Source organism: Martes martes, assembly GCF_963455335.1.
Source record: "Martes martes genome assembly, chromosome: 12".
Lineage (NCBI taxonomy): Eukaryota > Metazoa > Chordata > Mammalia > Carnivora > Mustelidae > Martes > Martes martes.
Genome location: NC_137900.1, coordinates 76996657 through 77022125, shown reverse-complemented (window position 1 = coordinate 77022125; position 25469 = coordinate 76996657). Strand labels below are relative to the sequence as shown.

General features: G+C 54.0%; 1 protein-coding gene across 2 annotated transcripts in view; it reads left to right on the top strand.

Annotated features, from left to right (window-relative positions):
• Positions 1 to 25469, top strand: part of AKNA (AT-hook transcription factor) — a gene marked incomplete at its 5' end in the record, with an annotated part of 38112 nt that overhangs the window by 6927 nt on the left and 5716 nt on the right. For both annotated transcript variants that reach the window (XM_080820673.1, XM_080820672.1), the window contains 15 exons: positions 4866 to 5022; positions 5734 to 5876; positions 8733 to 8792; positions 11173 to 11300; positions 11770 to 11977; positions 13467 to 13621; positions 13718 to 13912; positions 14742 to 14988; positions 15941 to 16047; positions 16769 to 16980; positions 18415 to 18577; positions 21739 to 21915; positions 22435 to 22550; positions 23199 to 23345; positions 24514 to 24609. In XM_080820673.1, coding sequence (XP_080676799.1) covers positions 4866 to 5022; positions 5734 to 5876; positions 8733 to 8792; positions 11173 to 11300; positions 11770 to 11977; positions 13467 to 13621; positions 13718 to 13912; positions 14742 to 14988; positions 15941 to 16047; positions 16769 to 16980; positions 18415 to 18577; positions 21739 to 21915; positions 22435 to 22550; positions 23199 to 23345; positions 24514 to 24609 — 2311 coding nt within the window. The remainder of the gene's footprint in view (positions 1 to 4865; positions 5023 to 5733; positions 5877 to 8732; positions 8793 to 11172; positions 11301 to 11769; positions 11978 to 13466; positions 13622 to 13717; positions 13913 to 14741; positions 14989 to 15940; positions 16048 to 16768; positions 16981 to 18414; positions 18578 to 21738; positions 21916 to 22434; positions 22551 to 23198; positions 23346 to 24513; positions 24610 to 25469) is intronic.

The following is a 25469-nucleotide window of genomic DNA, read 5'->3' as shown; positions in this document are numbered from 1 at the left end:
AGGTCCTGTTCTGGGAGCAGTTCTCCTGTGTCCCCACGCCTGTCTGGATGCAGGTAGATCCCTTCCATCCTGGCCGCCTTCGGGCGAAAGGGGGTTAATCAGACCTTCCTCCTGGGAGCAGGTCGGTCCCCCCTAATGTCTTAAGGCTCCTTCTAGCTCTCTGAACCACGGAGCCAGAGGCCAGGTGGAAGGGCAGGGGAGTTGGGGAGACCTAAGTGGGGCATGGTGAGGCATCCTCCCTGGGGGAACCATGTGCACATGGCTGCAGACTCCTAGAAGCTCCAGGGAGAAAGGAACCAGCCATTAAATCCGAACTTGCAGCTCCCGCATCTAACAAATTGGGACTTGGGTCCCCAGCAGCAGCAGAGGCTGTCAGAGTTCAAGGTCAGGGGCAGGGCCTTGGAGCACCTCCTCCATCCCTCTTCTCCTTGCTTCCTCCTTTACTCAGTTTAGAGAGTGAGTCAGTGTATGGAATGGACGTACCAGGCCCTGGCAAATACTTCCAAAGACATGGGGACGATTCTTCTTTTGAATATTATTAATATGAAGGTGTTTATTGGGTGCCCATGTGCGCCAAGCACCGTGCAGGCGTGGACAGGCGTGGACACCATCGGAGCACAACCCAGTGGGGACCCGAAGTCTCCCCATGGATGGTCACCTTGTCCCGGCTGATGACCCAGACCAATCTCTTATTTGTGAGAGGAGCTTAGGAGGGAAGGTGGGAGAGGCTGGGAATGGTTCAGTACCAGCTCACCCACTCTGACTTTCTGGAAGAATGACTCCTTAGTTTGGGGGTGTTCCTCAAGAGAATGGTGAGCATGGGTCAGCTAGACTCTTCCAGAAGCAGGATGATTCTCTCCCAGTCCCCTAGTCTCACAGCTGCCCTGGTGCGGCCATACAGGCAGGGCTTACTGTCCCGGTGGGCTCAAGAGGACTTGGAACCCAGCTGGGGACGGACTGGCACAGTCCCATGGGGCCTTGGGGGGAGGGGTCCTGGCTTCCCAGCTGGGCTTTTCACCCTGTCCCCAGCTCTGTAGACTCTACCCTGAAGACATAGGAGACCCCGGTGTGGCTTCCTGCTCAGAGCCCTTGCCAGGGAGGCTGGATCGTGGAGACAGAAGTCTTACTGCTCCTTTAGACTAAGCTGGCGGGAGTGGACCCCCCAGGGACCTGCTCAGTGCCACCCCCTATCTGCTCAGAGCCCAAGGGGAAGGGGTGGACCCACGTGGGAGGGAACCAGGCAGCCTGGCAATGGGTGGGCAGCGATGGGTGGGGACCTGGGGGAAAGGGACTGGCAGGTACTAAGTGGTAAAAAGACACCAGGCCCCAGGCTAAATATTATCAGGGTCAACTCATTTGATCTGCACAAGAGAAAACTGAGGCGCAGCCAGGCCTTGGTTTGTTCAACCGCTCAGCTGGGAAGGGATTTAAAGTTGGGGATTAGGGTGCCTGGGTGGCTCAGTGGGTTTTAAGCCTCTGCTTTCGGCTCAGGTCATGATCCCAGGGTCCTGGGATCGAGCCCTGCATCGGGCTCTCTGCTCCGCGGGGAGCCTGCTTCCTCCTCTCTCTCTCTGCCTGCCTCTCTGCCTGCTTGCGATCTCTGTCTGTCAAATAAATAAACAAAATCTTTAAAAAAAAAAAAAAGTTGGGGATTAAACCTATGTCTGCCTGATCCAGAGTGGGCGCTCTTCTCCCCATGCCTGGGTGGGCAGGATTTGGGATCCTGGGTTGGGCATGTGGCAGAGGCACAGGGACAAGGCAGAATGACGATGTTAATAGTGATGATAACAGCAGTGATACAGCGATGTTTACAGAACGCTGTCCTGAGTTATGTACCACTGGGGAAACTGAGGCATGAGGCAGATAAGAATATTTGCCCATCGCCCAACCAGCAGGTGCCGGAGCTGGGGCTCAAGCCCAGTGGTCTGGCTCGTGAGCCCACTATTAACCCCACCTTCTCTAGCAGAACCAGACTAGGCAATGGTGGGCCCTGCAGCGGAGGTGGCTGGTGGGGAGTCCCAAGGCCTGGCCTGCAGACACCCCTGAAACTGGACTGGGGGTGGGGCAGGGAGGCAGGGCTGCTCCTGAGTCCCTGCCAGACTCTCTTCTCTCCCACAGCTCAGGGCCAGAGTTGATGGTGATCTCACTGATTTGCTGCCACACTGTCACCTCCCCCCAGCTGCTGTCCCTGCGCTCAGCTGCAGGGGCATCTGGAGGGGCTGAGGAGACCAGACACTACCCCAGAAAGAGTTGGGGGGGTGACATAAAACTGCCCTTACTAAAATGTGTGTTCCGCTGACCTGGCTGGTCCAGGAGCCCCTGGTGGAGGTGGGGGGCAGGAGCACGGAGGTTAGTCTTCAGAGGAGTTGGGGGAAACATCTCCTATTCTCCCTACTTCCCCCTCCCCTCCTTGCCCATTCATAAGGCACATTAGCATTTTAAAGGCTGTGAGAAACCCATCTGTGCAAGACTAGTCCATTATTTAACCCCGTGTTTCCCGCAGTTGCTGGTCTACTGTTCACTGATTAACCCCCCTGAAGGAGCTAATTCAGCCTCAGGGAGCTCCACGGGATACCCAGGCTTAAAAGGGGTGCCCTGGGGCACTGGGGTGGGTGGTGGCTGTGTCCAGAGATGGATCCGGAGAGGGCGGCCCCAAGCCGCTTCAAATTACCCACATCACCCCCAGCTCCACCTTCCCAGGTCTCTGCAAGGGCTTTTGGCCGCTCCGCTGAAATGGTTCCCCTTCCTGTTTCTCCCCAAGTTGGGCCTAGGTAGGCTGGGCCTGAAGTTGGGGGAGGGGCAGGGTGGGGTCCTGGGCCTCACCCAGATTTGGGTCACCCTGGGAGGAAAGGGGTGCTGTGGGAAAGCCCCCACAGGCGGGTCTGAGCAGATGGCAGAGAGGATTATTAAAATCCAGCTTTGTTCTCATCAGACGCTGGGTCTGAAGGAGGGGGAGGCAATGGGGGCCAGGCTGTGCTGGGCCATTGTCCCTCACTTTGGAGTAGATTTTTGTGCCACAGCCAGGACGTGAAGAGCAGCTTAAGCAGGGAGAGGCTGCCTGCCTGGGGGCTAGGGAGCTCCGTGTATCAGGCGTGTACCCTAAACTGCCCATGCTTGACCCTGGGGCAGCAGGAAGCAGTAAGACAAGCTGCCTGACCAGCTGGGAGGCACTGAGGCACCCTAGGGGAAGAGCTTTTCCAGGGACCTGCCTCCATGATGGCCCCATAAATGACAATCATGATGATAATGGAGAGAATGATGTTGTTGGTGGTGATGGTGATGATGGTGATGGTGATGGTGATGGTGATGGTGATGATGGTGATGGTGATGGTGATGATGGTGGTAATTGTGGTGATGATGATAATGGTGGTGGTGATGGTAATGATTGTAATGATGGTCGTGATGGTGAAGGTGATAATGGTGGTGCTGATGGTGATGGAGATCATGGTGGTGGTGATGATGGTAGTGATGGTGATGATTGTGACGGTGATAGTGGTAGTGATGGTGATGATTGTGATGGTGATAGTGGTGGTGATGGTAATGATCATGATGGTGGTGATGGTGATGATGATAATGGTGCTTATGGTGGTGATGGTGATGATGGTGATGGTTATGATGGTGGTGATGGTGATAATGGTAGTGATCATGGTGGTGATGATGGTGATGATAATGGGGATTATGATGGTGCTGGTGATGTTGGTGGTGATGGTGGTAATGATAGTGATCGTGGTGCTGCTGCTGATGGTGATGATGGTGATGGTGATAATATTGATGGTGATGATGATGGCGATGATGATAATGGTGGTGGTGATGGTGGTGGTGATACTGATGGTGATGATGATGGTGATGGTGATGTGTAATGAGGGGAACAGCAATAATAATGTTGATGACGAATATGAGGGTAGTGGATTCTGGTTATTAAGCGGTCACTTTGCACAAAGACAAGTTAGTTAAATCGCCTGTTGTAGGACTCAGAGTGGCCAGTGGCAAAGCCCACAGGTGAATATTTTCAGCTTTTTGGCCATACAGTCTCTGTGGTAGTGACTCACGGCCACTGTGGTAGCGTAAAGACCCTAGATGACACATAAGCAAGCACAGCGGTGTCCGCTAGAACGTAATTCACCAAAACAGACCGTAGCTGCCCAGCCCTGCACTGGCCCACCATCCGTTCCTGGGTCTCCTCTGATCTCGTGCTTCACACGGACCTGCTTGGCCGTCGGCCTGATTCCAGACTTCTCCCTCCCTCACTGGGCTGTTTACCATGTGAAATCCACCCTCAGATGACAGAGACCTGCTACGGCTGAGAGAGGAGTTCGTGCACGGGTTGGATTACTCACTCATTCAGCCAGCCATCGATTGTTATTATTATCAATGGGATAATTATGATTGAAAATGTTTTTATTAATAATATTATATAATTATAATTATACTTGCTAAATGTAAAATACCATGTTAATTATAATTGTAGTTACACTGTAAATTATGGTAACAAATATTAGTAAAAATGATTAACCTGGGAAACCAGAGTCTTTAGGGTCATGGCAGGGTTATAGTCTCAGCCCAAGGATTTCCAGCTGGAGATTTTGAGTGAGTTAACCAGAGTCTCGTTTTCCTCTTCTGTAAAATGGAGATGATAGTCCCTGCCCGACCTCCCCTTCAGGACTGCCATGAACAGAGGATGGAAGGGCCTGTAAGTCCTTTGGCCCCATGTTGGGCCCCCACCCAAGGGCTCCACTAAAGGTAGCAGTAATTATTACAAGGCATGTTTGTTGAGTGCCTAAGTGATGGTATGAGTGAAGGGAGGCCTGTTGAGGAGTTTGCCCCAACCCTGACTTGGCTCTGTTCATGCCTCCCCTCCCGGACAGGTGAACCTGTACTCAGACCCGCCCCAGCCCAGCCACAGCATCCACACAGGGACAGTGCCCCAGGGGACCAAGGTCTTGTCCTTCACCATCCCACAACCCCACTCTGTACTGCGGTGGTCGGGCCCTGCCGAAGCCCCACAGACCCCTGGGGCCTCAGGTGAGTGTGGGAGATGCACTGGGGCTGGAGGGCCTTCTGCCTGTGATTCTGCTCTGGGGGCACTCGGTTCGCCTTGGAGTGACACTGGCTTCAGGCCAGGCTAGGGAGGGAGGCAAGGCCCTTCTCTGGGACCTTTGACTTGAAGAGGTCAGATGCAGATGTGGAAAGTGTCTTCCCTAGAGCCAGAGCAGCATGGGGAAACCTCTGCTGTGCACTTGGCGTTGGATGACCTTGGACCCCCTGCTGAACAGAGAGCCCTGTCACTCTGGAGCCCATGTGGGGGCCGGGCTCTGTGCCAGGGCTTGCCACGTGTGATCCCAGTTAATCTCCACATCGGCCCCACTGAGAGTCAAGGAGACCAAGGCTCAGAGAGGCAAGGTCATGCTGAAGGTCACACTGCCACAGCAGGAAGGGGAAGGTGGAGATGTGAACCCGCGTCTTTCTGAGTTAGAGCCTGAACCACTGACTGGGAAACCAGAGGCCTATCTGGGCCCCAGCTGTGTGATCTAGGGCAGATCTAGACCTCGTTCTTTCCCCGTACCTGGGACTACACTGCCCGCCTGCATCCTGGAGCCCCTGTGAGGACAGTGTGATCACGAGATGAGGGTTGGAGCCTGATGATGGCGGGTGTGGTTCTGAGGTTAGCTGTGAGTCCCTCCAGCCCAGGAGGGACTGTTCTGGGCCCCAGCATTGAGTGGTTGTGCATTCCAGGGTGGCCGTCTGCTCAAGGAGACCTGAGCCCCTCCTCGTCTGCCCCAGCGTGGCTTCTGGAGAACCCAGACAACACCCAGGACCAGCCCTCAGCAGAGCAGACCCAGGAGTTGGCCTCTCGGGCCCGCCGGTTCATGGCCAAGGTGAGGGGGATCTCCAGCTTTGCCCATGGGAGACACAACCCACCTGGAGAAAGCAGGGCATCTGCCTGCTTGAGTGAGAAGCTCTCTGCAGGGCTCCCTTGTTCCTCCCCTGCTGGTGGTAAATGGGCCATCCCCAAAACGTGAGCCTCTCCCTGCACTTGGAGACCACTCAGGCTAGAGCCCCGTCCTTGTCACTCAGCACTGGGTCCCCTCCCGTGTTTGGTGTCGGGTCTCATCACACTCCCTCCAGCTGTGCTTGAAAGTATCTCCTGGGTCCCCCTCCCCCTCCCATGGAAGACTTTGAGCCCTTCCAGGATTCTGGAAGGATAGCAGAACTCCACTCTACCTGTTCCTCTTCAGGATAAATGTTCCTGCTTTCTTAGTTCATTCATTACAGACATCCATTCTCAGTCTCTTCTCAAAGGGCCTTTATATTTTCACCAAAGAGTCCAAGTAACTGAGTTGTTTGTAGCACTATTTATAACCATACACTTGGCCTTCTGCCCAAAGGGCTTTAAAGTGGCTGAGAAAATACTTGTATTATAATCAACTTCTGAAGATGAAAGTAAGGAAACTGGGGGCAAAGGGGAAGTAAGGGTAGAAAGAACTAGAGGGAACTTAATATAAAATTAATAAACAAAATGTCCATTTGGACCTTGAATGCTTTAACAGGTCTATGTTTGGCTTTGAGGTTCCTGGCTGTCAATGCAAAAAGGGAAATGCAACAGTTACATATATTGCCATGTCCATAAAATAATTCCTTCAGAGTAATACCACCATGCCTTTATTTATTTATCTATTTAGTTAGTTAGTTAGTTTTGTAAGTGTTTTACTGGGAAGATAGAATTCATATGTCACACAATTTACACCTTTAAAGTTAATGCTTTGGTAGGTTTTATTATATTCATAGTCATGCAGCCATCCCCAGGGTCGGCTTTGGAACATGTTCAGCACCCAGTAAGAGACCGCAGGTCCATGAAGGGGTCGCTCCCCATTCCCCCGGCCCCTGCCCCTGGGAGCTGCTCACCTACTTTCTGTCTCCATGGGTTTGCCTCTTCTGGACATGTCATATAAATAGAGCCCTATAATAATCATCCTTTTATGTCCAGCTTCTTTCCCTGAGCAGAATGACTTCACACATGTATAGCAGTGACGTGAGAAAGTACTTTATCCTGTGTAATCACCATCATTCTGAGTCCGAGCCCTAGAGGGATGTGGCTTCTTGTCCTGTCTGTGATAAAGCAAAGCCAAGGTCATCACACTGAGCAGGAGCGGGGGCACCCGCATTGTTTGAACGAGAGCCACAGGTCAGGTGGCTCCTGCGTACTTGACCTCTGGCCGGTCTAAACTGAGATGTTCTATCAGTGGAAAGTGATGGATCTCAAAGACTCAGTGCAACAAGAGAATATAAAATACCTCATTAGTAATTTTTTGCATTGATTACATGTCACAATAATGGTTTAGGATCATAAAATATATTATTATTTTATTAATTTACCTGTTCCTTTTTTACATTTTAAATATGGCTACTAGAAAATTTTATTTTATTGAAAATTTTAAATTACGTATGTACCTTGCATTACATTTCTATCTTATATAGAGAAGTTATGTAATATCATTGTATTATATAGATTTCTAAATTGGGGCTCCTGAGTGGCTCAGTCATTAAGCCTCTGCTTTCAGCTCAGGTCATGATCCCAGGTCCTGGGATCGAGCCCCGAATCAGGCTCCCTGTTCATTGGGAAGCGGGCTTCTCCGTCTCGCGCTCCCCCTGCTTGTGTTCCTTCTCTCGCTCTGTGTGTGTGTGTGTGTGTGTGTGTGTGTGTGTGTGTGTGTCTCTGTCAAAATAAATAAATAAAATCTTAAAAGAATAAAATTTCTATATTACAATTTTGCACTAACCTAAAGCTTTCCTAGAAATCCCAGAAAGCCCCAAATCACCTTTGCCCTTTCTTTCCTAGTGAAAAATTTTTTTGGTAACGATCATAGATGCCCAAGGTAAAGTCCCTCACATGGTGCAGAGGGCATATGCAGTGAAAAGTCTGTTTTCCTGTACTTGCCCTTCTGTTTTGTGCAGAAAAGTTCAACACACACATGCGTGTTTATAGAAATGGTCACTTAAGTGTGTATGCTGTGCTGTACCCTGACTTTTTAAATATCCCAAAGTGGACTATTTCTGGGTAGGCAATGAATTCACTTTGTTCAAAGTTCAAAAGATGCGTATAGGAAAAATGCTGCCTGCCATCCCTGCCCCCCACCCCGTCCCCGCCACCCAGTTCTCTGCCCCAGAAGCATTGAATGGTTTCAGTTTCTTGCATCCTTCTAGAGGTCATCTAGAATATACAGGCAAACGTATTTATATTTTTCCTTTTTTATTCTCTCAATAGTTTATACAAATGGTAGCATATTAAAAAGACTGGCCTGTCCCTTGATTTGGCACTGAAAAGTAGGTCTTCCCTTACAGAGGAGCAGGTGCACATACCCTTCCTCCTCTTGATGGCTGCGTATTATTCCACGCATGGGCTTTTAGAGGGTTTCCCATTGCCTCCCAGTTACGCTGTAGTGAACACTCCTGTCTCATAGGCCTTCATGCACATGAGTGAGTGTGCTTTGCTCTGGATAAATTCTGGGAGGCTCCACTTTGATATTTTCAAAGGCTGCCAGGGCCGAGGCCCATGGTGGAGTCAGTGACTGGCATCCGCCTTCCCGTGCTTGGCAGAAAACCCACATCCTGAGGCGGGACCCCATTCCTGGTGCCAGTGTGTAAATGTGACTAAGTGTGGGGGGGGGCCCTGTGGGACCCATCTTCCAGGGTCTGGACTAACGGAGCGTGTTTCCTGTCCTCCCAACGTCTAGGTGGAGTCCTTTGCAGGACTGATACAGGCGGGACGGCTGACGGCCCAGGACCAACTCAAGGTACCACCCACTGCAGGAGACTTCGTCTCCCACGGCCGAGTCTCTGAAGCCTCCTCTGCCAGAGGACAGGCCAGAGAATCCCAGACTCACTGTCTCCTTTGAGAGCAAACAGCCCCTTCTTAGCTTGTCAGGATCACGATCATGATAGCACAGGATTCCCGCTCCTTAGCCGTGACGATGGTGTGCCAGGCACTGTGGTGAGCCTCAGATACACGTGACTTCATGTTCTCATAGAAAGCCGGTAAGGCAGTTAGAGTCATCATCCCCGTTTAACCGGAACGGAATGGAGAAGGCCATACAGCTAGTAGGCAGCAGAGCCCAGACCCAGGTCCGTTTGACTTCCAAGGCCAAGGTGGTCCTCACTGGCCTGTACTGCTTCCCACCGACAATGTGGCTTCTCAGCGACCAGCAGCAGACTTTCTCTTTACTTACCTTTCTTATCAAAGTAATTGCCCAATATTAGAAAACCAAGGGGGAAAGGGGAGAAACACCTTCTTCTAACCATTATTGGCTTACTTCCTTTGGACTTTGGTATTTCTAGATAAACTGTAGTCATGTATAAAATCTAGATTTCTGCTGCCTCAGCCAGGGTCCTGGGAAGGAGCAGGGGAGCTCTCAGAGCTGGGAGTGAGGGGGTTGATGTAGGGCTGTGAGCAGGACTGTGGGTAGCGTCCAGGGATCTGTCAAGGAACAGGGAAGCCCGAGGACTGGCTGTTCTCTCCCATAGGGGCTGCACAGACCCTTGGGGAGCCAGCAGGTGGGGAGGCCAGCTGTCAGTGGAGGCACAGAGCAGGGTGGAGAGAAGAGCTCAGATGGGATGGAGAGGGGCAAATGCAACACGCTTGGTTTGTAAAAAAAAAAAAAAAAAAAAAAAATACTGTATTTTCACTATGTCATTACTGTGTTCCCAGTGACTGTGTTGGCCTGTAGACATCATCTGTTTTCCAATTGAAAAATGTGTGCTATGTATTATATTACCTCATTGAAAGGATGACCAAGGGCTTTGAACATCAAAAACCCTTCCCTCGGGGGCGCCTGGGTGGCTCAATGGGTTAAAGCCGCTGCCTTCGGCTCGGGTCATGATCCCAGCGTTCTGGGATAGAGCCCCGCATCGGGCTCGATCCCGGCGTCCTGGGATCGAGCCCCGCATCGGGCTCTCTGCTCAGCAGGGAGCCTGCTTCCTCCCTTCTCTCTCTGCCTGCCTCTCTGCCTACTTGTGATCTGTCTGTCAAATAAATAAATAAAATCTTTAAAAAAAAAAAAAAAAAAAAAAAAAAACCCTTCCCTCTCTTCCCCTCTATCTTCATTCCCTCACATCGGAGGAGGTCAGGAGCTGTTGGAAGATCATGCTTGCCCAGGAACTAGACTCTAGGTTGCCCTTGAACTCGGTCTGCTGTCTGCATAGAATGAGTGGGATGGGGATGATAATAAGGCAGGGATGATGATCCGACCTCCCACGGTCTTAGCCGTCTGTGAGCTATCACCACATTTGCTATGGAGGCCTAGCATCACTGCTAGGCCCATGAGCTCTGGAGCTAGAGGACTCGGGTTCAAAAGCTAGAGGACTCGGGTTCAAATCCCGACTCCACCTTGCTCACTCACTGTGTGACCTTTACTAACTTCAGTAACCTCTCTGTGCCTCAGTTCCTCCTCTTCATTTTTTTTTAAGAGTTTATTTATTTATTTGACAGGCAGAGATCACAAGTAGGCAGAGAGGCAGGCAGAGAGAGAGGAGGAAGCAGGTTCCCTGCCGAGCAGAGAGCCCGATGCGGGACTCGATCCCAGGACCCTGAGACCATGACCTGAGCCGAAGGCAGAGGCTTTAACCCACTGAGACACCCAGGCGCCCTGCCTCCTCTTTAAATGAAGATGATAAATGACCCTCTCATTAGGATTATGTTGGAAATTAAATGAATAATGCAAAGCGATTCAGCATTAACTCCTGTTTTCCCTGGTATGATGATGATAAGATCATCTGTCGTGCTAGTCTATGAGGATTTGGGAACAGAGAGACTCATGTTCCCAGATCCACAGTTTTGAAAAGAAGCCTGAGGATCCATGGTCTCTCAAGAACTAGGTCCTTATGGGGACAGTGTGATGGCACATCTGACACCAGGAGCTTCAGGGAACATCAGAGCTCTACCAGCTCTTCCCAGGAGAGACTGGTGCTCCCTGGATCTGGCCCCAAGGCTCTAAGCCGTGCTCTGTCTTGCTAGTCTGATGGCAGAGAGCTAGACCACGGCCCTAACCCTAACTTGGGGGCCCAGAGGATGGGTCTCCATCCACCCCCAGCCCCGCCACGAGCCGTCTCCTGCTGCATTGCAGGGTCAGAGCCCAGGAGGGCTGGGTGCTCAGTCCTCTCGGTCTGGTCTGGTCACAGGTGTTCCAGTGCCTAAAGGCTGCCCACGCAGCCCTGGAAGAGGAGTACCTGAAGGCCTGCAGGGAGCAGCCACTGGCCCAGCAGCTTGCCGGATCCCAGGGGATGCCTGGAAAATTCGATCCTGGCAGGTACGTGCTGGGGAGGGAGGCCCCTGGATCCCTTGGTCGCCAGGAAGGGTACATTTCGACCTCATACATACATCCCCTATAAGCACAGGGAGAAATCCTACCCTGGTCAGCAGCATATCGAGGTAAGGGAACGCCTGAAGGCTAAGATCTGTGTCCTTTTGGACTCACTGCAGTGAGACATGACCTTGGATATAAAACCCGAAAGCACTCATCAGAGTGGGGACCTGAGGCCGGAGGGGGAAGGGATTGACTCAAGGTCCCAAAGGCTGCTGGTGGCAGAGGCCTCCTGGTTCCCAGTGGAGTCCCTTTTCACCTTGTTTTGTCGAGTTCTCCATGTCATTCAAATTATGACGCTGAATGGACCCTCCGTGGGCATACTCTGGGATCTATGCTCTGAAACACGGCCTCCCAGCCCTGTCTGATGTGGCTGCTGTAACGAGCTCCGGGTGCTGGTGTCTGCCCTTTGCAGGGAGCTGGAGGAGGAGATATTCCAGCTGGGAATTCGCCTGGAAGAGCTGAAGGACCACGTGGACCAGAACCAGCAGGAGCCTGAGCGAGTTGGGTCGGACTCCCCTCCAGACAACCTCCCAGCCTCGCCCTCCCCTCGCCAGCCAGCAGGCCTGTCTTCTCCTTCAGGACAACCCCCCACCGCCGCCGTCCAGACCCTCTGCCCTCAGGTACCTCTGTGCCCAGCTGTACTGGACCGTCACTTCCTCCTCTTCTCCATTAATTGACTTCTTCCCTACATACTTGTGAAGTAGGCACCAAATGCCAGTGGCCCTGGTACATGATGGAAATTCAGTGAGAAACAAACAGAAACGGGTGCCCTCTACCCTCGTGGAGTTTTCTGTCTAGTGGGACTAATTCTGTTTTGTTCAGGGCTCCAAAGAAGAATTATGGGGCTCTAGGAGAGGTAACAGGGTAACATGACTGAGGTTATAGGGCAGGAGAAACTCTCCTTGAGGAAGAAATGTTTTAATGGGATCTGAAGGTGAGTGGGAATTCCTTCATGCAGAAGAAGAGAAGTCATGCAGCTGGGGAAACAGCCTGTGCAGAGGCCCTGTGGTTAGAGTATGGAATGTGAAGAGGCAGTTGTCTGAGAGCTGTGGCTAGAGAGGCAGTCAGGGGACCCATGATGTCAGGGCTAAAGGCTTGGCCTTAAAACTCTTGGGGGGGTTTCAGCATGTGGTGTTAAAAGAGGGTGTGCAGGTAGGTGGGGCAGGAGCCAGGGCAGATGGAGAGATGTGTGGACCTGAGAGAGGCATAGAAGACCATTTGCCTGGACATGCCGTGGGAGTGAGAGGAAGGGCGGGGGAGAGCGTGGCTTCCAGCGTCCCAGGGGACTCATCACCCCAGGAGACTATTCACAGATCAGGAGACACTAGACAAGGGCCCTGCACAGAAGGGACTTTGTAGAAGTCTCTCCGGAGGGCCAAGATCACAAGCCCCTGGGAGATACCACTGTTTGCATGGCATGTAGTTGAGCAGAATGAGGGGACAGCAGAGGAGTCTCTGGACCTTGCTGCCCTGGCTGCACAGGCGTGTGTGTTGGGGACGAGCAGGAGAAAGTACAGCGTGGCAGGTGAGGTGGGGCTGCCGGAGGGCTAAGCGCTGGCGAGACACCCGTGATGGGGGAGCTCTTGGCGGCTCAGGGATGTGGGGGAAGCTCTCCCACTGGGGAAAGCTCCCCCCAGTGCTGCCTCGTGCACCAGTGGATGAAAACCCGAGTGTGTCTTCTTCAGGGGCTCCCATGCTCCCGCCTGGGAGGTGTTTGGGGGGTTCAGTGTCCGTACTGGAATGGAGCCGGCCGGGAGAGATGCTTCTGGACGGAAATCTGGGTTCAAATCTCAGCTCTGCCCTCACTTCTGTTGTAAGTTTGGGCAAATCATTTGAGCCTCAGTTTCCTGTCTGTGAATTAGCCATCCCTGCTGGGCTTACCGAGAAGTGCCGTCTGAGTGGCGCCTGGCGGGGAGTAGATGTCGGTGAATGGCGTCAGTGCTAAAGATCACCCCGTTCGCTCCCTGCGCTCTGCCTACGCAGGAAAGGGTGACATGGTTTTTGAGGCTCAGCTATTATTTTTCAGCCCCCAGTGTGAGCCTCGTAGAAGGTAGGTCACTGAGAAGTGGTGTCTGTTACCTGCTGAATGTCTGTCTCTCTGCTGCCCAGCCTGCCGCCGCCAGCAGCATGGGCCCCTACGCCTCAGCCGTGAATGTGGAGCTTAGCCCTGCAAGCAGTGAGGGGGACAGGCCCCTGGGCCTCTCGGCCCCACTCAGGCACGAGGAGCTGGAGGCGGAGCAGGGTCTCCATGGCCTCCTGGAGCGGTGAGTACCAGGAGGGAGGCCAGGGCATCCGGCCCCACGACGGGATGGTGCCTGGCCTTGCTGGGCAGAAGTCATGCTTCTGCATGGGTTTTGCAGGTATCTCAGCACGAAGTCCCTCCCAGAAGCCGTGAGGATAGCGGACGAGGAGGAGGAGGAGGAGGAGGAGGACGGGCAAGGCCGTAGAGTGGAAGTTGATGGGCCAGCTCCAGCTCTAGGAAACTCCAAGGCCACCAGGATCCCCGTAAGGCGGCTCCCAGCACTGGATGAACGACGTCACGGGGACCCTATCACGTATGTCTGTGAACCCCCGTCTTGTCCCTGAAAGCAACTCTGGAACCACAGGCGTGGCCATGGTCCTAGAGAGCGAGCGGCTCTTCACGGCTTAGCCATGTCTTTCCTGACCTGTTTCTTGCGTCTCTCCAAGCTGTGGGACGGACACAGCACCGAGAACACGAGCGGGGACTTGGGGTGGGGCGGACACGGTCTCTGGTAGGACAGAGGCCGCGATAGGTACTGTCCCTCTCCTTCTCAGTCTCACACCTTCCAGGTTTGTCCGGGAGGCTTCAGAGCCATTATGTCTTCAGTGCCTCTCTTGATCTTCCTTTAAGAAGAAAGAGAGAAAGAAGGAGACAGAACCCGTGAGCAGGCCCCAGGCCCAGAGCCTTGGGCAGATGACAGAATCTGTCAAGAATAGAATAATACTGTTTTTGTGTGTCTTCTGTTTATGGCTAAAGTTAGTTTCTTTTTGTCACATTCAATACTGATCTTCCGTTTCTAACGATGACATAAGCCTTTGAGGAGATTGAAGTTTCTGGAAGGGGCTGAGGTAGGGAAGATAGGAGGCGGGTTCCTGGAGCCTGAGAAACGATACCGTAGCTCATTTGTTTCCACACTGTTGCCGCTGTGGTGCCTTGGGTGGGATTTGCTGGCCATCCCCATTGGACATAGGAGAAAAGTAAAGTTCAGAGAGGGGCGGTGCCCTGCCTAAGGTCACACAGCTAGAAGATGACAACAACCAGGGTGGGCGGCTGGGGGCCTCTGGCTCCAGAGCTTGTGTCCTGGGCTTTGTGGCTCCCAGGACAGGGCTCAGAGTCGGTGTGTCTCTCCTCCTCCCCACCAGGGATACGGCGCAGCAGATGGGGTCTGCGAAGCCGGCAGGCGTCCATGCATCCGCGGCCAGAAATGGGTACCTCCAAGGCCCAGACAAAGCCGTGGCAGCTCCTCCAGGCCCGAGCAGGCCGCCTCACCCTCAGGGCACCAAGACCGCGGGATCGCACCGGAGCAGTCTGACCAGCTTAGAGGGAAGCGGCTTCTCTGAGCACCTTCCACAGAAGTCTCTGCGCCAAGCTGGGGGGCCCCCTCCAGAGGTAAGCACGTCCATGGGGCGTGGATCTCCTAGAGATTCCTGCCCCCATGCCTTTGCTCACAACCTTCCAGCATGCCTGCTCTTCCCCGTCCCTGCCAGTTACAGTTCTGCCCAACATCCAGGGCTTATGCCCCGTCTCTTCCCCTACCCCTGTCCCATTGCCAGGAGCTCTTGCTTGTCCTCTGAGAGCTTGGAGCCCATTGTCTGTATTTCTCTGAGCCTGCTGAGCACAGATCGGGGGAGTCCTTGACTCCGTGGCCTATTGGTGACATTAGACCAGCAATTTTTAAACTGTCGCAGGAGTCACAGATCCCTGTGGAAATGTCACTTACACTATGGTTCCTCCCATAGAACAGTGCGTATAGATACCTGTACACACACGCATGCGCGTGCATGCACGCATGCACACCTACAGTCCTAATGGCCTTGTCGTAAGAAATCTGAGCTAGACCGTGAACTTGTTGAGGGCAGGCACCTGGGTCGCCTATTTGCATTCTCCATGATTCCATTAGACCCGGTATCGAGGAGGGGTGCACGGTGGATGAGTTTTATTCTCCCAAGTCATTGGCCTTGGGCATTTCTTCAGTCAGACAGGACCGTGGCGTTGCAGGCCTGAGCCAGAAGACATGTGGAAGTGCGAATCCCATCTCCAGGATGAGATGGTTTTCTCCTTCCCCTATTCCTCAGCTCAGGATAGCTGCCACAGGATCTCTGCCGAGGGCCTCAGGGAAGCAGGACTCGCTCAGGGTAGGGGCGGGGAGTCCCTGCTGTTGGCCTGGTGCTGGTCCCCAGCGCCTGAGGACACTCACACGCGGGGCCTGGCTGCTGGGAGCTGGGCCAGCCTCCCCGCCTGTGAGCCTCTGGAATGTGAGGCCCAGGCCAGGACCGGGGAAGGGCTTCCCAGCTTGCCTCAGACACATCGCTCAGACTTAAAGGGACACCGCCTCTTTCAGGAGCCCTGGATGGCATCCCCAGAGACAGACAGTGGCTTTGTGGGCTCAGAAACCAGCAGAGTGTCGCCCCTCACCCAAACACCAGAGCACCGGCTCTCCCACATCAGGTACCCCAAGACTCCCCACTTCCCCATCAGCGTCACATGTGGAAGGGTAGCCTGGGAATCAAAGTGCTGTGAGGCCCAGAGCAGGACTCGATGGTCTGGGCATTCTCAGAGCCCTCACCCCATCCCCAACCAAGGTTCTTTGCCTCCATCTTATCAATAGAGGAGCACCAAGGTTCAGAGAGGGAAAGTGACTAGCCCAGCGTCACTCAGCCAGTCTGCGACAGCCGGGGGAATAAGTAATTACTAAGCGAATGAATGAGTGAATAGGGAACGAGATGTAGAAGAGGCGTGATGTGAGCAGAAGACAAGGCTAAAGGGATTCAGGGGGACTACGGGGAAGGAGATGGGGACAGCACCCCAAGGCAAGGTCTCGGGCGAGGGGTGGAGTGAGGAGCTGCCTTGCGGAGTGACAGCTTCAAACGCTGGTGCAGCCCCCCAGGAGACCTGCCTGGGAAAAAAGGATTAAAATTCCGTTTCCCAGTATATTTTCTAAAAATGAACGTGAGCTTTATAATCTTGGCGTCTGTGGGTAGACAGGTGCCCAGCTCTCCTGTAGATACAGAAATGCATGTGTAATTCGGTTGTATGCTCAGAAACACTGAGCGTGCGGGGTTGCTCAGTCCCATCGGTCAGGAGCTCATGGGCTTAGCGTGTGGAAGGGCTCAGAGGCCGGGGCCTGTCCGTGCGATCTCAGCTCGTCTCTGCCTCCTCGCTCCCTCAGCACCACGGGAACGTTGGCCCAGCCTTTTGCTTCATCTGAGCCTCGGGATGCAGCCTCCCACCCCCAGACCAGGGCTCCTCCAGTCCCCAGAAGAGCCATGGAACCCAGCATACCCAGGAGCCAAGCCCAAAGGCGACCCTCGGGCCGGACCAGTCCTCTGCGACAGCGGGCACCGAGCCTCCGTGTGGAGCGGACGCTGGTGGCCAAGATGGGTGAGTGGGTGGTCTGGGTTGGCCAGAACCTGGGAGTGGCCGGATGGCGTGGAATGAGAAGTCAAGCCAACAAAAAACTTGCATTACCCTTTAGGATACAAGATATCCTAGAGGTTCATGGTGGGAATATTTGACACCACAGGGAAAAGAGAAAAAAATAGGCTAAAAACTGTCACTGCGGGCGACAAAACTGTCAAACCCACGGGCTGTCCTCTCTGCCAGTCTGTGCGTGTGTAGAGACACTTTAAATGGAAATGGGATGACACTCTCTCAGTGTTTAATAACCTCCTGTTCACTAAACACTGTGTCCTGAACACTTCCGTGTCTAGAAATCCTGTGATTGCAGTTTTTTAACTTTAAAACGATGCATGTAAGCTTTTTAGTGCAATAAACATAACGGGAAAGAACAAAAATGGATGAATTTTCACAAAATGAACACAGACCCACAAACCGCGTAATCAGAATCCCAGCTCCCCCCGCCATCGCCCCTCATACCATCAAAGTCTCTTTCCAAGGCTCTTTATTGAAAATTTTTTAAATTAAACTTTAATTAAAAGTTCAATCAATTAGGGTTTCACATGTAGTTATGAGAAATAGTCCAGGGAGATCCCATGTCCCTTCACCCGGGTTCCCCTCATTGATAACATCCTGCAAAACCATGGGGCAGATTTTGACCAGGACCCCCTCCTCTTGCCCCTTTATGGACCCATCACGTCCGTGCCCCTCCTGCCTACACGCCCTTCTGAACTCCTGGTGACCTCCCCCTCTGTCCTCAGTGTCTATAATTTTGTCATTCCAGGAATGTTCTATCAATGGAATGATCCGTATGATTTGGGGGGTGGATTTTTTTTTTTTTTTTAACGTAGCCTCTCGGGAGATTCATCTACATTGTTCCCTGTAACAATAGTCTGTTCCTTTCTATAAGATTGATGTTCCAAGGGCTCCTTGTTTCGAATGCAGGGGCCAGATGAGTGGTGTTTAACCTCTCGTCACCCATGCCTTTGAGAGGCTAAAGTTTTGAACACTCTCCCAGAAGCATGCACAGTCAAAGGTGTGACTCTGATTTTAGGGGGAGATGGGGCTCTGGAGTCAGACGTGGACCCACGTGGTGATGTACAGCAAAGTGTGAGGGGGTCCACATGAAGTTGCAAAGAGCGCTTTCCAGGGGAGTGTTCCTAAAGACTCACATCCGATGCTGAAATGGTGGATGGCAGGGGGAAGTCTAGGCAGAAAGAGCTCTAGCTTTGTTCTCCAGGCTCTCAGCAAAAACCACATCTTCGCGGTCTGAGAGCAGTAGGCCAGTGACCTCATTGGAAACTTTACTTATGACCTTAGCCATCACTGTCTCTTTGCCCATATCCTCCTACCCGCAGAAATTCGTGCTTCGAGGGCCCTCTCTGGGTCAACTCACCTTGCTCTCTTTTTGCCTCCTAGCGGTCCCTGGCTCAGAGTTCGAGGGGCGAAAGCAGGTTTCTGATCAGCTCCCCCGCAACACGACAATCAGCCCCCCGCCCACCCTGACCCCTGCAGCTGCCACTCTGCCCCCCGGACCCACAGAGAGCGCCCGCACCTTCCTTCTCACCAGGACAGGGCGAGAGTAAGTCATACCAGCACAGAGACGGGACAGTGGTGCCCGGGGAGGCTGGGACTTGCTCAGCAATCATATCCAGTGGTGGCCGTGTGGGGGCCGTCGGACCCAGGTGTCCTGCTTCCCAGCTCAGGGCCACTCCGTGGGACCGCACTGATGTGGACTTTGAGGACACTTTCCCGGCCAATGGGAAATGACCTAGGGTTTCCCCTTTCTGGTGCTAAGACCTCAGTGTCTGTCCCCTAGTATTTCTCTTCCAAGCCAGTCTACTCTTCCTGGAGATGGATTTTTAGCGGTTGGTGCTGCCATTGTATGAACTGAGGAGGGAGTGGTCCTCGATTCTCTTCTTTTTAATCCAAGCACAATTGTCCCACTAAGAGAGTTGATCCTTGCTTGGCTGAACAGAAGTGGGAAAGTAGGGTAGCCAGCCCTCTTACCTCTCCTTTGAGTTGCTTTTGGCTAGTAAGCAATCACAGGCCTTTGTTGGATTGGGGGTCTCTGCCCAGGTACGTGGGGAAGGCTGCTCTGTGGGACCCCGTCCGAGGCCTCCGGGCCTGTGCCGTTGTGGGCCTGTCCCGTTGTGGGCCTGTCATGTTCCTTGTTTGCAGAGGTGGGTGAAGGTCTGGCATTGGGCTTCCAGGCTGGAGATTAATAAGGGTCCTGCTGCAGTCTCCTGTGGCCCTGGCAGAGGAGTTCCAGCTTGTGGGTCAGCAATACACCAGCCCTTGAGAATATGATAGCAGACAAGACAGTCTTCGACCTAGGACATCTCGCCATCTTGTAGGATGAACAAAGAAACACATTGTCACACTCACCAGTCTAAGTGCGGTGGTAGCAGAGGCTCCAAGGTCTGTGGGAACACAGACGAGGGACATCAGGCCCAGTCAGAGGCTTCAGGGCGGGCTTCCTGGAGGAGGGGGTATCTCAGCAGAGACCAGAAGTTAGAGAGACAAAAGCGTTCCTGGCAGGAACAAGAGCATGCGCAAAGGCCTATGGGTGAGGGAGTGCCCATCACCTTGGCAGAGGCAGTTCATTTTTGCTGGGTCCTTGAGCATAGGTGCTGTGATGAGCACTGAGCAGTGGAGAGGGATACCGGGAGACCTGGGGGAGCCTCGGAGGGCCTCAGACACCATGGTGAGAGGTTTGGATAGTGGCTCAGCTCAGAGAAATGAGTTCACTTAATATTCACAAAGGCATACGGGTGTAGCTGAGGACGATGAGGGGGATTTAAACGGGAGTGGGAAGGTCAGGTTCACGTTTTAGAAAGAGTTGTCTGGCCACTTGCTGGGTGAGGAGGCAAGGCGGGCAGACTGCCAAGAAAGCCACTGCCCCAGGACAGACACGATGGGGCCCATAGGTGGGAATGGGGTGCATTCGAAAAGAGACATGTAAGCATTGAGCTCACAGGACTTAGGAGCTAGTTAACTTTTGGGGACGTTCAGGGAGGGAGAAGGGTCTCGAATGAGTCAGACTTCTGACTGGCCAGCCAGTTGGATGCTGATACAGAGATGGGGAACTCAGCAGGGGAGAAAGTTGACAGAGAAGGATGAACTTGAAATGTCAGCGGGCTCTCAGTCACGAAGCATTAAGTCAGCAAGACTGAGATCCTGCCGGAAACACGCAGAGGGGGCAAGCGACACCCCAGTGAGTGCTCTTTTTTTTGTTTTTTTAAGATTTTTATTTATTTATTTGACAGAGATCATAAGTAGGCAGAGAGGCAGGCAGAGAGAGTGGGGGAAGCAGGCTCCCAGCTGAGTAGAAAGCCCGATGCGGGGCTCAATCCCAGGACCCTGAGATCATGACCTGAGCCGAAGACAGAGGCTTTAACCCACTGAGCCACCCAGGTGCCCAGTGAGTGTTCTGAGTTACCAGGCCACCTTTACCTCCCAGAGTTGCCTTCCAATCCTGCATGCAGGGGTGAACGGGTGACAGGAGCTCCCGCCCTCCTGCCAACGCCCAGCTCTTGGCCTGGGAAACCTCAACAAAGGTCTCCCTGGGGATTGCCAGGAGACCTAGCTGCCCTGGACGCACACTGCCTGGGGCCCAGTTAGAGAGCTCTCCGCTCCCGCAGACACCCTGGGAGAGCGGCAGGGGGCGCCTGGAGACACTCAGCTTCCATTCCGGGGCCACCAAGCAAGAGGGAGCCCTGAGGGGAGCCCTGCCCCAGAAGCTGGCCCAAACAGGAGATGGAGCCCCTGCACCAGCCCAGGCTCTGCCAAGCCCGGACGCCGACGCATTGTGTGTAGGGGTTTATGTGCAGGGTGGTGGGGGAGCCCCACTGGCCGTGACGCCAGGGTCTCAGATGAGACCCAGAGATACATGTGTTGGCTAGAAAGACATGCAAACAGTACTTACCCCATAGACGCCAGCCCCTCATTGAGCTACTTGCCCGTAAGAGGCTGGGCCATGTTTGGGGGGCCCTGGGGACCACAGCAGCCTTGTCGAGAGCGCTGTGCCCTTCCAGCCTGCTCACATCCAAGTATCTTCTATCACCAGCAGGCAGGCTTGAACAACATGGGAAATGTTCAGGGGAAGCCAGGAGGGATGGCCAAGTAAGGGTGGGAAGGAAACCGGCCTGAGCTGTTTGCATTTCTACAGACAGAGGTGGGGGGGGGGGGATGGGCTGGGTGGCTTAGTCGATTAAGCATCTGCCTTCGGCTAGGGTCCTGATCCCAGGGTCCTGGGGTTGAGACCCATAGCAGGTTCCCTGCTTCTTGCTTTACCTGCCGCTGTCCCTGCCTGTGCGCTCTCTCTCTCTCTCCATCAAATAAATAAATATTTAAGAAAAAATAGAGGGCAGCCCAGGCCAGTTAGAAGGCAGATTTTAAAGTGGACCTTCAGCAATGCCTTCACTCTGCACCCTCCCTGCGATCTGATTCTTCAGAAAAGCTACTCAGAGGCCTTGCATGGGGGGTGCTGGGTTGGGTGACCTTTGAAGGATGTGCTGCTTTGCCCACCAAGCGTGCAGGGACACAAGCTCAGAGAGAGGTCGAGATAGGTAACAGAAAAATGGACGCACCAGGAAGTTCCAAAATCGGTCGACGGCAGAGCTGGACCCAGTGCCTGCTGGGAAAGGGACAAGCCTGGGGCATCCGAGCAGCCCTCGGGGTGGCTGCAGCTTGCGGCATCGTATATGCACTCTTCATTTCTGTCCCCCCGCCCCACCCCAGCCAGGCCATCCGAGAGCTGCAGGAAGAGGTCTCCCGGCTCCGTCTGCGCCTGGAAGACAGCCTGCACCAGCCAGCCCAGGGCAGCCCGACGCGCCCCGTGACCACACCCAGCCGCCCCACCCGGGCCCGGGTCCGGCCCGCGGATGCCTCTGTTTCCTGGGGCTCCCACTATGGCAGGTGGGTGACCCCCAAACGCTCACCCTTGTGCCCTGGTGCCAGCGGCAGGAGGGAGACTTGGCTGCCTCTGGGGCTCTCCACACATAGGCATTGACACCCCTTTCCCACTCGGACAGATTTTTACTACGTAATATTCGATGCATAAAGTGTCTAAGGTGTCACCTGAACTCACCGCCTGCTTCAAGAGCTAGACATTCCCAGGATGTCCACCTGCTCGCTCGCTCATCGGCACATCCTCTGTGATCAGATGTTTGTCCCTAAGTGTTACCATGGGAGGGCACTGGGTTGAGGTTTTCATGGATATTGTCTCATGAATCCTTCCCGTAGTTGCTGTTCTTATCTCCTCACGACAGATGAGGAAACGGAGGGTCACAGAGGCTTTCCGTGAGCATGACTCAGAGTCTTTGATTTTGACTTTCGTGCTTCCTTCTGGGTTGGCTTGCTTGTTGATCACCTGGAAAGTCTGCATGAATGATGTCCGCATCTGCTGACATCATTCCTCTCTTTCCTTTCTGCTAGTAGATCCACAGAGAGATTGTCTGCTGAGCCTGCAGTGGGGGAGCGAGCGGAGCCCGCAGGAAGGCGGCGAGCCAGGTCCTCCTCGGTGCCTCGGGAGGTGCTGCAGCTGTCCCTGAGTAAGTGAGCACCGGCCTGGACCGATGTCTGGAGGCTCCCGTCTGGGCCTGTTAGCTCAGTGGTCAGGAACCATAGCAGTAGCCTTGGAAGGAACCTGGAGAAGGTTCTGTGTATGTTCTTCAGGCCCTCGTCGTTGTCTGAGGTACAGTGCACTTCCAGTGATCGCCATGGAAGGTCACGCACGCAAGGGTTTCTGGAAGGGCTTTGTGTGGTCCACATGTTCCATCTTCATTGAAGTGGTGGGGCATATCACCCACATTCTGCAGATGAAGACACCAGAGCCTGGAAGTGCAGGGGAAGTGCCTGAAGGACAAGGGGCAGGGTTCAGCCCACCTCACTCCTTCTTGGCTGTGTGACTTTGGCCCGGGCGTTGACCTGCTCTGTGCAATTAAAGGGACAGCTAACTGCAGTGATAACAGTGCCCATGTCCGGGGATTGCCGTGAGGGTGCACGCACGGCCCAGTGGGTCCAGCCCAGTGCTCAGCATAAGGTCAGGGGTCCCCAATGTGTCGGCGGATGTTACTAAGGGACAGACCCAGGATCAAACCCGAGCTCAGCCCCAGAGCCTCAGTTTAGGATTGGCTCTCTCCCTGAGCTCTGTGACACATCCCCTGTCCCCCTTCGATGCCCCTCTTTTCCCACCCCAGGTTCCGAATCTGAGCCAACCTCCCCCCAGCGGTTCTCTGAGAAGAGCCGGGCCACTGAGGACAGCACCCAATCTACTCGGGACAGAATGAGAGGAGCTGGCGGCACCAGTCGGCCAGACAGGGTCTCCTTCTGGGGCCAGTACACAGGTGGGCTGCGGGGCATGGCCCAACCCCTGGAGAGGACCCCCATCACGGAAGCCTTCCCCCTTTCACCATGGGCCATTGAAAGATGAGCATTATCTGTGAATTCTGTGACACAGGGAGCAGCGGGCAGTGCCCCCTCTGTGAATCCGCTCTTTCCCCCAGCAAGCAGTCTGATGCCTCCCTGCCCTGGACCCCATGCTGGCTTCTGGGGGAGCCCCGTTAGCTGGTCGGTCACAAAGAGGGTTCTGCTGTGTGCAGGGCGGACGCCAGATCACTGGCCCCTGGCCCACCTTCAGGTCGGATTCCCCAGGGCATCAGCCCCCGTGTCTCCTGAACTAGGCATCCAGCACACAGTAAGACTTCTGGTGACACAGAGTAGGATTTCAGAGTGCTTAACGTGAAAACAAACACGGACATAGCTCTGACTTCTGACTGCGTAGCAGACGGCAACAAACGAGCCATGATATCAGGTGTGTGAGTTACAGAGGTGGCTGTACCTCGTAGCAGCCTGGGAGGGACGGCAGTTCACCTCAGATCCATAGGGCCGAGGGCAGGGGACATGGCAGGAAGTGAGAGACGCGTGTCCTCTCCCACGGAGCAGACAGAGCTGAGGGGTTAGATGTGGGAACAGCGAGCCGGTCCAGGGGCCACGAGGCAACACACATAGAATAGAAAGTGGGAAGCCTACAGGGACTCGGGGAGCCAGAAGAGGAGTGATCAGGCCACATCCCGAAGGTCTGTCTTGAGGCTCAGAGAGGGACGAGGCAGCAGATGACAGGTCTGGGTAAAGACCCAAGCATCTGTCCATCCTTCTGACAACCAGGAGCACTGTCCCATGTGCTGGACATGGGCTGTGAGGGCAGAGCACCTCACAGGCACGGCCCCACTCACCCCTTATGACGCCCGTGAGACCCAGACTAGGACGGTCCCCATTTCACAGCCACTCACAGCACGAGGAGAAGACCCAGCTCACCCTGTGCCCAAGCCATCCCAATGCCACCTGGCAAGTGGCGGGTCTGGGGAAAGCATCCCTGCTTGTCCTTGCTTCTGTCCTCCTGGCCTGCTTCCCAGCCTGCCAGAGCTGGGCTTCGTTCATGCCTTCTGTATGACCTCCCCGATCCTCCCCGGTTCTCCAAACATGCCAAAGCAGACGGTCTGGTTTCTTCCCCAGGCAAGGAGTACCGTGTTCTGAGCCCCAAGACGGCCCCAAGACGCAGTGGCTCAGTCTCTTGCCTCCAGTGTCGACCCGCCAGGACCCAGGAGTCAGGTGAGGGATGGTACCTGGGGAAGTGGTCGGTGTGTAGAGGCTGCGGCTGCTCCTGTTAGGAAAGGGCGTAGGATGGGGGCCTGCCCTGACCTCAGTGGCAGGTCAAGGTACAGACAAGGGAGCAGGATTTGGGGGGGTTCCTCAGCCCTCCCGATGTTTCCTGTACTCACATCTGTGTCTCCAGGTGCTGGTGTCTGATCCTACCCTGACCAGAACATGGAGAAACCATGCACATGACCTAAGTCCTGATAAGGTGGGGGTGGGGCCAGGCAGTAGGGCCCAGGTGGGATAATTCTGTCTCCCCGCCATCCTCACCACTCTGATTCCTTCCCCTAGACCTATCAGGGAAGAGTCATGGGGAGAGAAGTGGCTGGAGAATATGGGCACTGGGCTCTAGTCTCAGTCCCACCACTGATCTCAGGCAACTTCCTTAACATCTCTGAGCCTCCAGCCTCACGTCCTGAATGAAAGGATTGGAGACGGTCCAAAGGCCCTTTCAGGCAATGATGATAATGATGGAGCTGTCCCTTAGTAGACCCCACTGGAAGCAGGGCATCATGCTAAGGGATTTACAAACATTAATCCTCACAACCCTATGAAATGGGTTTTGTCCATTTTATTCCTACGCCTGTTTTACAGGTGAGGAAACTGAGGCCCAGAGAGGTTAAGTAACCTGCTCAAGGGCACACAGCTTACTAGTGGTAGAGCGAGGATTCAAACCCAGGTGGTTGTGAGTCCAGAGCTCTGGCTCTTCACCATTATGTTGGTTTGCCTTTGCTCGAGTCCCAGCAGGCCTCCCTGTTCATTCGTTCCTCCATTCATTCATTCACTCACTCACTCATTCATTGAGCACTGTCCCA